This window comes from Podarcis filfolensis (genome assembly GCF_964270895.1).
Source record: "Podarcis filfolensis genome assembly, chromosome: 18".
In the NCBI taxonomy this organism is placed as follows: domain Eukaryota; kingdom Metazoa; phylum Chordata; class Lepidosauria; order Squamata; family Lacertidae; genus Podarcis; species Podarcis filfolensis.
Window position 1 is genome coordinate 6,363,225 of NC_139622.1, and position 14,489 is coordinate 6,377,713.

General features: G+C 45.0%; 2 protein-coding genes across 2 annotated transcripts in view; one reads left to right on the top strand and one right to left on the bottom strand.

The window, feature by feature from the left end:
* TNFAIP8L1 (TNF alpha induced protein 8 like 1) overlaps positions 1-14,489 on the bottom strand; it is a 155,847-nt gene that overhangs the window by 123,338 nt on the left and 18,020 nt on the right. The gene's annotated exons all lie outside the window — the stretch shown is intronic.
* Positions 183-12,689, top strand: MYDGF (myeloid derived growth factor). Its single transcript, XM_083594977.1, has 6 exons — positions 183-390; positions 3,837-3,887; positions 5,351-5,412; positions 8,877-8,958; positions 10,847-10,919; positions 12,069-12,689. Exons 1-6 carry the CDS (start codon positions 211-213, stop codon positions 12,146-12,148), a joined length of 528 nt encoding a protein of 175 aa, XP_083451103.1. The 5' UTR covers positions 183-210; the 3' UTR covers positions 12,149-12,689.

A 14,489-nucleotide genomic window follows, 5' to 3' on the forward strand; every position in this document is an offset into this window, starting at 1 on the left:
GGAGAAGAAACGTGCTTTCTACCTGCGCTCTTGGACGTGGGGAAAAAAGACTCGGCAGCAAAGGGTTAACCATCCTTCGCCCGCTGCAAAGATGGCCGCCGCGGCGTCAAGGAAAACACCACGCGCCTGCGCAGGCAACGCGAAGGACGCGGTTTGGCCACCGCGGCTCGCCGTAGCCCCCGCCCATCCGGGCTTTTCCCCCCTCCAAAGATGGCGGCGCCCAGGTCGGTCAGAGCTCGGCGGCTTTGGAACGGTCTGGCGACGGCCGCCGCCTTCCTCCTCCTCCTCCCTCTTCTTCCCGCGGCGGAGGCCGGGGCCGAGGGGGACCAAAGCACGGCCGAGTTCGACGTGAGGCCCGGCGGAGCCGCGCACTCGTTCTCGAAGAGCCTGGTGAGAGCCGGGCGGAGGTGGCGGCCGCTGGTTGGCTGAGGCGCGCCTGACCCGGGGTAGAGGGCAGCGCTCTGATTGGCTGGAGCCAAGCCCCGGGCGGGGCCTCGCGGCGGGGATTGCGGAGAGGGCGGGGCGTGTCCCTTCGCGGCACCCGTAGTTAGGGGGAAACTGGTTCTGTTGGGCTTGGCACCTCTCTGCCTAGATGTGTGAGCGCTTCTCATTTCAATTAATTAATTAATTTCAATTAATTTCAATTAATTTCAATTAATTAATTAATTAATTAATTTCAATTAATTAATTAATTAATTTCAATTAATTAATTAATTAATCCAAATAATATTTATTATTTTCAGTAGATAAACATAGTAAAGAAAGAAAAGATTAACAATGATAAAGACAAACAAAAAAGAAAAGAAAAAAGATACAAACAACATATTATCACCTAATTAATTAAAGTTAAGTACCATCCATCTTCATAAGCATAGTATTTGACTTACTTGAATCTCTTCTATCCGAATTTCTTAGTAATTATAGGTAGCAGTTTCCAATCTCAGTGATATTTGAAACACTAATTAATTAATTTTAAGCACACTCTTACCAATTTTTATTTCAATTGTTTCATTTTGTTGCTTGTTTATTGTTTTTATTGCATTTATTGATTGCAGTGATTGCATCTATTTATTTTATTTATTTATTTTTATTCTTTTTTTCAATACCGGCAGCAACCACAAGAACACATACAACCAAAACCACAATAACACTAGTAATGCAATTTAACAATTCAGATTTGAGTACTGATATACCTATAACTGCACCTTTTTAACCATATTTCCCCACCTCTCCACCTACTTCCCACCACTTTCCGCCTTATCGCTTAAGTATTCCTTCCAGATTTCTTCATATTTATCCATTCTTAATTTGCGTCGATATGCAATTCGTTCGTATCTAACTAGTCTGTCCATAATGTCAATTTATTTATTTATTGCAGCAATTGCATTTTTTGCATTTACTTATTGCAGTAGTTGCATTCATTTATTGCACATATTTATTCATTTATTGAATGCATTCGTTTATTTATTGCAGTGAATGCATTTATTTATTGCACGTATTTATTTATTTATTGCAGTACAGTGGTACCTCAGGTTACATACGCTTCAGGTTACATACGCTTCAGGTTACAGACTCCGCTAACCCAGAAATATTACCTCGGGTTAAGAACTTTGCTTCAGGATGAGAACAGAAATCGTGCTCTGGCGGCGCGGCAGCAGCAGGAGGCCCCATTAGCTAAAGTGGTGCTTCAGGTTAAGAACAGTTTCAGGTTAAGAACGGACCTCTGGAACGAATTAAGTACTTAACCTGAGGTACTACTGTAATTGCATTTGTCTCCCACCTTTCCTTCCATGGAGCTTCAAGGCGGTTCACGTGTTTCTCCTAACCCTCCTCATTTTATCACCACAACAGCCTTGTGAGGTAGGGCTGGGCCGAGAGAAGGCAGCGACTGCTCCCCCTCCCCAGGTCACATCCAGAGAGCTCCATGGCTGAGTAGGCGATTTGAACCCTGGCCTCTGGCAGGCCCTAGTCCAACACTCTATAACCGTTACCCCACACTGGTTCTGGGAGAGTTTTCATATTACAGTGGTACCTCGGGTTACATACAAAACTGAAAATCTACATCAGACATTCAGAAACCAACAAGCCTGCTATCCCAGCGTGGTTAGCCCCCAAAAAACTCTGATACCCCATAATTAAATACAATATACAATGGTGCCTGGGGTTACATACACTTCAGGTTACATACGCTTCAGGTTACATACGTCTCGGTGGGACTTAAGAGCGACAAATGCCAAATTTATGATGGAAAGAGCGATGTTATCTACGAAGGAGATATATGGAAACCATCTGGACTTAGTGGAGGAACGGGAAATCCACACAGGATTATTATTTTGCTTATCGGTTTAAGAGACTAACAGAAGAGATCGTAAAGGAAAAATAGAAATTATATGAACAAGATATGATGTGGAAACACCAAGATAAGACTGAATAGAATTATGAATTTTCTTTGGACTGATTGGGACTGATTTGGACATTAACGCAGTAATAAGAAGATGATCTGAATCCCCCTTTGGATCTTGAAGTATGGGTTCCCCCAACAAAAATTTAAAAATTTGGCTTTGTAATTTGGAATTTATGTGATGTGATTTAATTTGATGTGATTGGCCAGTTAATAAAAATTATTTAAAAAAAAAAATACATACGCTTCAGGTTACAGACTCCGCTAACCCAGAAATAGTTCTTCAGGTTGAGAACGTAGCTTCAGGATGAGAACAGAAATCGTGCTCCGGTGGCGCGGCAGCAGCGGGAGGCCCCATTAGCTAAAGTGGTGCTTCAGGTTAAGAACAGTTTCAGGTTAAGTACGGACCTCCGGAACGAATTAAGTACTTAACCCGAGGTACCACTGTATATATTCATTATATTTTATATTCAGGCTTCAGTGTTTTCTCGGCTCCTTTCTTGATAACCTGTTAACCAGTGCTGTCCCATAGAAGAAAGTGCTGAGTGTTTTTGCCCGATAATAAATGTTGGAAATGTAAAGAAAATGAAGGTACATTCTTTCACCTTTGGTGGACGTGCCCAAAGATTAAGGCTTTCTGGGAGATGATATATAATGAAATGAAAAAGGTATTTAAATATACCTTCCTGAAGAAACCAGAGGCCTTTCTCCTGGGCATAGTCGGCCAATTGGTGCCAAAGAAGGATAGAACTTTTTTTATGTATGCAACAACAGCAGCAAGAATACTTATTGCAAAGTATTGGAAGACACAAGAGCTACCCACCCTGGAAGAGTGGCAGATGAAGGTGATGGATTATATGGAATTGGCGGAAATGACTGGCAGAATCCGAGACCAGGGAGAAGAGTTGGTGGAAGAAGACTGGAAGAAATTTAAAGACTATCTTCAGAAACACTGTAAAATTAATGAATGTTAAAATGATGTTGGATTGAAAATAAGTGGCATTAGCAACAAAGTTAATAAGAATATGCAAAAATGAATTGATAATGGATGAAAATATAGAGTTATAATATGTTAAGATATAGAGTTAAGATAAACGAAAGAGGGTAGGGATTTGCTGATTTGCTGATTTAAATGGGAATACAAAAAGGGGAGGTGTGAGGAGGCCAAGGAAACAAGCTAAGGAGTTTAAAGTTACAAAAAACGGATTTGTTTTTAATTCTTTTTTAGCTATTTGTCTTTTGTCTTTTTATTCTTTTTTCTTTTTTATGTATTTTTCTATGTTCTCTTTTTTGTATCTTTTTCTTTTTATATGAACTTTTTCTATTTTGTCAACTTAGGTTTTTGTAAAATCTCAATAAATATCTTTTTTTTTTTAAAAAGAAGAAAGTGCCGAGTGTTTTAAAGCCCTGGTTTCTGTTTCTTTCTTTCCTTCAGGGAGACTACACCTGCATCTTCACCTATGCTGCTCAAGGTGGGACCAACGAAGTGAGTTGCGCTAATCCTAAAGCCAATTTTGCTTAGGTTTCCCCCCCCCATCTACTGCCCTAAATTCTGAAGCTGGAGCGACACTCTTTAATTCTGTAAGGTGGAACACTTAACATTTTCCTAAACTGTTACTTTTGGTGTGAGGCATTGCTGAAATAGGCATTGTGAAGTGGGTGAGAGGGGGAGAAATAAATTTTCCTCCCCACCCGCAGTGTATGTGTGGGGTTTTATGTCAGCATCACATAAATAGGTTCTTCATCTGTTCATTTAATAGTCTTCATTGCTGGTGAGAGAGATTGGGGTACCCAGAGCGTGGTTGGGGGGCGGGCTGGTGTGGAGGACTCCCTGGTCCTGAATGGGGTCACTGTTCCCCCGAAGGACCAGGTGCGCAGCCTGGGAGTCATTTTGGACTCACAGCTGTCCATGGAGGTGCAGGTCAATTCTGTATCCAGGGCAGCTGTCTACCGGCTCCACCTGGCACGCAGGATGAGACCCTCCCTGCCCACGGACTGTCTCGCCAGAGTGGTGCATGTTCTGGTTATCTCCTGCTTGGACTACTGCCATGCGCTCTACGTGGGGCTACCTTTGAAGGTGACCCGGAAACTACAACTAATCCAGAATGCGGCAGCTAGACTGGTGACTGGGGGCGGCCGCCGAGACCACATAACACTGGTCTTGAAAGACCTACATTGGCTCCCAGTACGTTTCCGAGCACAATTCAAAGCGTTGGTGCTGACCTTTAAAGCCCTAAACGGCCTCAGCCCAGTATACCTGAAGGAGCGTCTCCACCCCCATCGTTCAGCCCGGACACTGAGGTCCAGCACCGAGGGCCTTCTGGCGGTTCCCTCATTGCAAGAAGCAAAGCTACAGGGAACCAGGCAGAGGGCCTTCTCGGTGGTGGCGCCCGCCCTGTGGAACGCCCTCCCATCAGATGTCAAAGAGATAAACAAATACCTGACATTCAGAAGACATCTTAAGGCAGCCCTGTTCAGGGCAGTTTTTAATGTGTGATATTTTAGTGTATTTTTGATCTTTGTGGAAGCCGCCCAGAGTGGCTGGGGAAACCCAGCCAGATGGGCGGGCTACAAATAATAAATTTTTGTTATTATTATTATTATTATTAGTTGAATTTGGTAGATTGCTGTGAGATTTATTTGTGTGTGAGAGGGGGTGGGAGGTTGTTGGGTCAAATTAGCCATATTGATTTGTATCAATAAACCCCAGTTGTGGGGTTTATGTTGTTGTCTTGTTGGGCTGTGTATGTAATAAAGGGCAGCCACACTGGGGTGGAGACATTCCCTTTTGTTTGTCCCCTGCTGATTTCAATTTGTTGGTTAGCTTTCCTAGTAGTGGCTGCAGTTTGCTCTCGGCTAAGGTTTATCTGATAGGCAGATCTTGCTTATCCGATAGGTAAGTGTGTGCCTAAATGCTGAGAATGACTGTTATTCCTTTTCCCTTCCAAGAAATGGCAGATGAGCATTGGGATCAGTGAAGATAACCTGCTGTTTTCCTGTTCCATCTGGAGGTGAGTAGTAATAATAATAAAATATTATAATAAATAAATTTTTAATAATTTTTAATAATTAATTATAACCCCAGTCAAGCTTGCAAAAATATATCATTTGCCCGATAATAAATGTTGGAAATGTAAAGAAACTGAAGGTACATTCTTTCACCTTTGGTGGACGTGCCCAAGAATCAAGGCTTTCTGGGAGATGATATATAATGAAATGAAAAAGGTATTTAAATATACTTTCCTGAAGAAACCAGAGGCCTTCCTTCTGGGCATGGTCGGCCAATTGGTGCCAAAGAAGGACAGAACTTTTTTTATGTACGCTACAACAGCAGCAAGAATACTTATTGCAAAGTATTGGAAGACACAAGATTTACCCACTTTGGAAGAATGGCAGATGAAGGTGATGGACTATATGGGATTGGTAGAAATGACTGGCAGAATCCGAGACCAGGGAGAAGAGTCGGTGGAAGAAGATTGGAAGAAATTTAAAGATTATCTACAGAAATATTGTAAAATTAACGAATGTTAGAATGATGTTGGATAGAAATTAAGTGGTTTCCAGCTGTAATGCTTTAAGAGAATATGAAAAAAGGGTTATAAATAGGTAAAAACATAGTGGTAAGGATTTGCTGAACCAACAATTTGAGGTGGAATGCAAAAAAGGGAGGTATGAGGAGGTCTGGGAAACAGGCTAAAGGAAAATAAGGAATGGAAAATTTGTGTGTTTTTAATTATTTTTATTTTGTATTTTTGTTATTGTTATTTTTTTCATTTTATTGTAATACTTTAAAAAATCTTAATAAATATCATATATATATATATATATATATAAATAAAATTTATACCCCTCCCTCCCTGGCCAGAGCCAGGCTCAGGGCGGCTAACACCAGTCAAATTACAATAAAAACATAATAGGAAAAAAACCAATTTAAAATACAATGTAAAATGCAGCCTCATTTTAAAAGTAGCCCATAGATCAAAACCCTAAGGGGAAGGAAACAGAAGGGTCAGACCGAGTCCAAACCAAAGACCAAGCAGAACAGCTCTGTCTTGCAGGCCCTGCGGAAAGATGTCAAGTCCCGCAGGGCCCTAGTCTCTTGTGGGAGAGCGTTCCACCAAGTCGGGGCCAGTACTGAAAAGGCCCTGGCCCCAGTTGAGGCCAAACTAAACACCTTGCGACTTGGGACCGCCAAAGTGTTGTCATTTGTGGACCTTAAGGTCCTCCGCAGGGCATACCAGGAGAGGCGGTCCCATAGGTAGACCGAGGTAAAGTTCTCAAACCAAGACACTATTTCCGGTTTTGCGGAGTTGGTAAACTGAATCGTTCGTAAACAGGACTGTTCTTAAACCGAGGTACCACTGTACTGCATAAGTACCCAGGGTGCACAGGACAACTCTATACCTTCTCGCTGCTTTCAGATACCAACCCTGCAACAACATGCAATGTTGCTAGATTCTGCACAGCAGCACTCAAAATTCGTCAGACGACGATGACCTGTGCCTCAAACTAGATTTAACGAGCGCTCATATCAGGGTGCTCTGTAGACTGATAGCTGTAGTCTTATATATACTAACCTCTTACGCTCTGCTACATCCGTCTAATGTTCCTAACCCTTCTTTTAGACTTCCCTAGCTTCTTTTAGATTTTTATAGACTTTTAATTCTTTTTGGTTTTTTAAATTGTTTTTCAGATTTTAAATGACTGTGCTCCTCCCCCCTTATGCTGGTCTATGACTGTAATAATAATAATAATAATTTATTATTTATACCCCGCCCATCTGGCTGAGTTTTCCCAGCTACTCTGGGCAGCTTCCAATCAAGTGTTAAAAACAAAACAGCATTAAATATTAAAAATTTCCCTAAACAGGGCTGCCTTCAGATGTCTTTTAAAGATAGGATAGCTGCTTATTTCCTTCACATCTGAAGCGAGGGATTTCCACAGGGTGGGCGCCACTACCGAGAAGACCCTCTGTCTGGTTCCCTGTAACCTCACTTCTCGCAATGAGGGAACCGCAGAAGGCTCTCGGAGCTGGACCTCAGTGTCCGGGCTGAACGATGGGGGTGGAGACGCTCCTTCAGGTGTACAGGACCAAGGCCGTTTAGGTAATAAAGATTTGGTTTAGTTTGGGTAGGGGAAGTGTTGGGATGGGCTTACAAGCCTCGCCCTTTAGACTGCATCACTTCTTCTCAGCTTCACAACCTGTCCATGGATCGCAGGGCAAAAGTCTGCGGAGATGCGGACTGGCGGGTTCTAAATCACACAAGTAGCCTCTTCGACTGCGGTGGGTTTCCTGCCATGCATGTTCAGTGTGGGGAGGGCTGTGAGGCCAGAGCCTGTTGGGTGCGCAGCAAAGTTGACGAGGCCAACAAGCACGTTCCTGCTGTTCCCCTCTTTGGCATCTTTGCATAAGTAAAGGACCCCTGGACGGTTAAGTCCAGTCAAAGGCAACTGTGGGGTTGCAGCGCTCATCTAGCTTTCAGGCCGAGGGAGCTGGAGTTTGTCCACAGACAGCTTTCCGGGACGTGTGGCCAGCAGGACTAAAACGCTTCTGGTGCAACGGGACACCGTGACAGAAGCCAGAGCACATGGACTCGCCATTTACCTTCCCCCTGCGCCGGTGTGCTTTCGAACTGCTGGGTTGGCAGGAGCTGGGACAGAGCAATGGGAGCTCACCCCGTCGTGGGGATTCGAACCTCCGACCTTCTGACCAGCAAGCTCAAGAGGCTCGGTGGTTTAGACCAGTGCTACCCAACCTTTTTATTGCCGCGGACCGGTAAATGTTTGATAATTTTTCTGTGGCCCGCTTCCTCCTCGGCCAATGGCGTGAGGTTTGCCTTTCGGCCAGTCAGGAAGCGGGAGGACCGCTCCCTGATTGGCCAGGAGGAGCATCAGTGGGAGGGCGCAATGCTCTGCGCCTCGGCCGCCCGCCACAGTGAAATGATTTGAAGTTCCTCGGGCGGCCCGGTGCCAATTGATCCACGGACCGGCACCGGTCCGCAGCCCGGGGGTTGGGGAACACTGGTTTAGACCACAGCACCACCCGCGTCCCTTGTGATATGATGATATGATAGCCATGTTCAAATATATAAAAGGATGTCACATAGAGGAGGGAGAAAGGTTGTTTTCTGCTGCTCCAGAGAAGCGGACATGGAGCAATGGTTCCAAACTACAAGAAAGAAGATTCCATCTAAACATTAGGAAGAACTTCCTGACAGTAAGAGCTGTTCGACAGTGGAATTTGCTGCCAAGGAGTGTGGTGGAGTCTCCTTCTTTGGAGGTCTTTAAGCAGAGGCTTGACAACCATATGTCAGGAGTGCTCTGATGGTGTTTCCTGCTTGGCAGGGGGTTGGACTCGATGGCCCTTGTGGTCTCTTCCAACTCTATGATTCTATGATTCTATATAACCCGCATACAACCTCTTCCTCTCTTAATGCTGTGGCTTTACATTTTGTCCTTTCCTTTCATGTGCAAGGCCCCAAGGGAAGTCTTACCTCTTCTTCACCCAGTTTAAAGGCGAGGTCAAAGGAGCGAAGATCGAGTATGGCATGGCCTACGTAAGTCTTTTCTGTTTCTAGGGTGAGGTGGGGGGGCTGGCTAAAGGTCTCCTGTTGGATCCTTGGCATCACCCTGTCGCGGGGATTCGAACCGCCGACCTCCTGATCGGCAAGTCCTAGGCTCAGTGGCTTAACACATAGTGCCACCCGCGTCCCTAAATACATACATACATATATATTTCAGATGAGCACACACATATATATATAAAGAACAAAAGAGAAAAAAGAAGAAAAGAAAAAAAGAAGAAGAAAAGTTGGAAGAATTTCTTCCAAATTTATTCTACAAATATCTCAATATGAAAATAATTGTATTTTTAATGGCCTTCATAGGTATGATAGGATAGAAAAGGTATCATCAGGCACTTGAAAGTTGGCAAAGGAGGCGCCTGCTGAATCTCTTTTGGCAGGGAGTTCCACAGGATTGGGGCGACTCTTGCTATTATCAAATGAGCCTCCCCCACCCCTGTAGTGATCGAGTTGGGATATCAGGGTTTGGGCAGTCCCTGGACCTAAATTGTGCAGGGCTTAGTAGATTAGCCCTGAATGGGGTAACTGTGCCCCTGAAGGACCAGGAGCTCAGCCTGGGAGTCATTTTGGACTCACAGCTGTCCATGGAGTTGCAGGTCAATTCTGCGTCCAGGGCAGCTGTCTAACAGCTCCATCTGGTATGCAGGATGAGACCCTCCCTGCCCATGGACTGTCTCACCAGAGTGGTGCATGCTCTGGTTATCTCCCGCTTGGACTACTGCCGTGCGCTCTACGTGGGGCTACCTTTGAAGGTGACAACTACAACTAATCCAGAATGTGGCAGCTGGACTGGGGACTGGGGGCGGCCACCGAGACCATATAGCACCAGTCCTAAAAGACCTACATTGGCTCCCAGTACGTTTCCGAGCACAATTCAAAGTGTTGGTGCTGACCTTTCAAGCCCTAAACAGCCCAGTATACCTGAAGGAGCGCCTCCACCCCCATCGTCCAGCTCCGAGGTCCTTTTGGTGGTTCCCTCCCTGCGAGAAGCGAGGTTACAGGGAACCAGGCAGAGGGCCTTCTCGTTGGTGGCGCCCGCCCTGTGGAACGCCCTCCCATTAGATGTCAAGGAAATAAACAACTACCTGACTTTTAGAAGACATCTGAAGGCAACCCTGTTTAGGGAAGCTTTTAATGTTGCATGTTTTATTGTGCTTTTAATATTCTGTTGGGAGTTGCCCAGGGTGGCTGGGGAAACTGAGCCAGGTGGGCGGGCTATAAATAATAAATTATTATTATTATTATTATTATCATACAACAGACTTGAACCTGGCTCGGTAGTAAGGGGGAAGCCACTTCAGGCCACTGAGAAAAGCAACCAACAAATAAGTAAGCAAAGACCTTCAGGTCCTTCTGCCAGTCAAATCAAATATCTTTAATACGGTCAGTGACCAGGAAGTAATTTATAAAAATATGACATTAAAAGTAGTATTGTGCTACAAATAACAGTAGAAATATGGCCAATTCACAGAATTGGTGCTTATATTTATGACCAGGTTTCGACTGTTAAAGTTTTAAAAATTCAATTCAGGTGTCGCTACTGTCAATTCAGGTGTCGCTACTTCTGCCAGTCAGTGTAGACCAGGTGTGGGGAAACTTTGTTCTGCCAAACGTTGCTTGGCCACAACTCCACTGGCCAAGGCTTGCTGCTGGGGATGATAAGAATTGGAGTCTGAAAAAACCTGGCAGTCCAAAGGGTTCGTTCCCCACACTTGGTGTCGATGGCATTGGGCTTGGATAGACCCAGTGGCCTGAATCAGTGGAAGACAGATTCCTGTGTTCCTGTGACGACAAGTTTGAGCAGCAGGCAGGAGAGAAATTTTTGGACCTGCCCGCCTGAGTACCTTCTGTCTTGTTGCAGTCCACGGCTGCGGTTGGAGGGCAGAGTGACATCCCCTTAAAGGAGGAGGAATTCCAGGTGACCGAAACAGCAGGTGAGTAGCAGCGGGAGGGGCTGATGACACTACTTTGGGGGTGCAGAGGGCTGCTTGGGGCAGACAAAGCCTCCAGAGCGTTCGCTGCAGGAGAGGTTAGAGGAGCTCAACAGGACATGATAGGGCATGCAGTGAAAACTTCTCAGGCACAAATCGCTCTGATATTGGGGTTGTGTGTGACCGCCCTGATAGCATCATGAGCACAACTGATCTCAAGGGTGCAGTAAAAAGGGATGCCTGGAGGGACCCTAAAAGCAGTTGGTGGGTGGCTATGACCTCCCTCGATCTGGACGCTAGACTTCTGTTGATGCAGCCTAGAATAGCATTTGCTTCTTTTACTGCTGCATCACGCCCTTGGCTCACATTGAGATTGTGGTCTCCTAAAACCCCTAGATCATTTCCCCATGCGCTGCAGTCAAACCAGGTGTCCCCCTATCCTATACCTTTTTTGTATCAGGTTATTTCTGCCAAAATGCAATTTGTCCCTGTGGAAAGGCACTTTTTCAGTTTTGGCCCAGTTCTAGAACCCTGAATCCTGGTTCTATCTTCTGTGGTTTTAGCGTCATTGCAAATTTGAGAAGCATCTCCTCTGTTTCACCCCTCCCCTGGTCACTGGTTCCACTGCCTAAATGCAAAAAGGTAGAAGACCCCTGGACGGTTAAGTCCAGTCAAAGGTGACCATGGGGTTGTGGCGCTCATCTCACTTTCAGGCCAGCATTTGTCCCCAGACAGCTTTCTGGGTCATGTGGCCAGCATGGCTAAACTGCTTCTGGCGCAACGGAACACCGTAACGGAAACCAAGGCGCACGGAAATGCCGTTTACCTTCCTGCCACAGCAGTACCTATTTATCTACTTGTACTGGTGTGCTTTTGAACTGCTAGGTTGGCAGGAGCAGGGACCGAGCAACGGGTGTTCACCCCGTGGTGGGGATTCGAACTGCCGACCTTCTGATCGGCAAGCCCGAGAGGCTCAGTGGTTTAGACCACAGCGCCACCTGTATGATCCTACGCGACAGATAGCCATCCAACCTCTGTTTAAAAACCTCCAAGGAAGGAGAACCTGTTCCACTGTTGAACAGCTGTGATCCTGCCTTTCCTTGTGTTTTCTGCCCTTCTGTTCACCCTGCTGTCGTCTTCTCCCCTTTGCAGTGTCTCACAAGGAAGGCAAATTCCGCTCAGAGCTCTCCAAGCTGCTGATTGTCGCCAAAACGGCCCACGACGAGCTGTGAATCGCCGAGTTCCCTTGCCTGTTAGAAGGTGCTGTGCTTTGCCGGGGACATTGCAAGCGGATCTTCTGGCCGACTCTTGCAGGGGTGGGGAACTCTCTCCTGTGCTACGCTGGAGTAGGAACTGGGGGAAGCATTTGCAAAACTGCACAGTGCTTCGGCACCACAAACCCTGAAAGCTCCTCTTGAGATGTTTCTGGTGTTCTGCTTTGGAATACGAATTGTCACCGGCGGTGCGGGGAATAAATGTGGGGCGCCGTTTACCATCCTAGCAATCTTCGTTTCCAGTCTGATGGTGCAGCACCAGATCTGGGAGAGATCAGCGGCAGCTGTCACAGAGAGACTGCGTCTGAAAACCGTCGCAGAAGTTTCGATTCCTCTGATCGTTTTTCATCCAGAAAGGACCAAATAAATACACCGGCGCATTCCCTCCCCACCTTGTCTTCGCCCTCCGTAAGCCAGCTTAATAACCAGAACAGAATCCCACCTTCTCTCTTCCTTGGTGAAAAAGGGCAATAGTTCGAATAAATCAGAATATATATATATCTTACAGTTTGCCTCTGTTCGTCTCTTTGCTGCTGCTGCTGCGTCCATTTCCTGGGCGCTTTAATTGGTGTGCAAGTCTCGTCTATCTTGCTCTCAAGAGCAGGGGTCAGCAAACTTTTTTTTTTTAAAAAAGATATTTATTGAAGTTTTACAAAAACATAAATTTAAAAAATCATATAAAAAGAAAGAAATACAAAAAAAAACCATAGAAAAATACATAAAATAAGAAAAAGAAGAGTAAAAACAAATCCATTTTTGTAACCCTAACTCATTATCTTATTTCCTTGGCCTCCTCACACCTCCCCTTTTTGTATCCCCATTTAAATAATCAAATCAGCAAATCCTTACCCTCTTTCGTTTATCTTAACTCTGTATCTTAACATATTATAACTCTATATTTTCATCCATTATCAGTTCAATTTTGCATACTCTTGTTAACTTTGTTGCTAATGCCACTTATTTTCAATCCAACATCATTTTAACATTCATTAATTTTACAGTGTTTCTGCAGATAGTCTTTAAATTTCTTCCAGTCTTCTTCCACCAACTCTTCTCCCAGGTCTCGGATTCTGCCAGTCATTTCCGCCAATTCCATATAGTCCATCACCTTCATCTGCCACTCTTCCAGGGTGGGTAAATCTTGTGTCTTCCAGTACTTTGCAAACTTTTTCAGCAGGGGGCCGGTCCACTGTACCTCAGACCTTGTGGGGGGCCGGACTAAATTTTGAAAAATATATATGAATGAATTCCTATGTCCCACAAATGACCCAGAGATGCATTTCAAATAAAAGCACACATTCTGCTCATGTAAAAACACGTTGATTCCTGGACCGTCCGCGGGCTGGATTTAGAAAGCGATTGGGCCGGATCCAGCCCCTGGGCCTTAGTTTGCTTACCCATGCTCAACAGCATTGAAAAGAGCAGTGTCTTATTGTTCTTAGCATTGCTATTTTTAAATATATATATATTGTATTGAAGAGTTTTCTTGAAGGAACAATGCGACGCCATAAAAAGCAACCTAACCCCTGGTGCAAGGTCAAAATAAACTTGTAAGATTATGTCGTAGAATGACATGGAACGATAAATGGTGACTCTACCGCATAAATACATTCCCACCCACAGCACCAGAAAAATTTAAAAGCAAAAGCCAGAGTTGCCCCCTCATTTCTATAACCGCAATGTATTTTAAAGAAAAAATATCTCAAGGTGATTTGCAACACGTTGAAACATCCCCCAAAATCCAGAACGAAACGTTACTGAAGAAAATCACATGTAAAGTATACATTCGAAGCAACGTACAGTGAGGGGGGAAATTATTTGATCCCCTGCTAAATTTGCCCATTTGCCCCCCGACGAAGAAATGACCAGTCCGTAATTTTAATGGTAGGTTTATTGTAGCAATGAGAGGCAGAATAACAATAGGAAAACCCACAGAAACCCAGAAGACGTGTGCCACCAATTCACGACTGCCATCTCCACAGGGACATAAGCGTTTCTCGTGTGGCATCTGTTGGAATCGTCCCTCAAGTCCAGCCGAGGGCAGTACATTCAATCTTGCGAGAGTGAAAGCGTGTCTATGTTTTAGAATTGTTAGGTGATGCAGATGGGGCGCCAGAGAGCCGAAATGGGAAGGTGGAAAATAGTCATACCACGGGCAAAATTTCCTTATTGTGGCCAAGTTGTTTTGATGCTCGATATCATTTAGGTAAAGGTAAAGGGACCCCTGACCATTAGGTCCAGTTGTGGCTGACTCTGGGGTTGCGGCGCTCATCTCGCTTTATTGGCCGAGGGAGCCGGC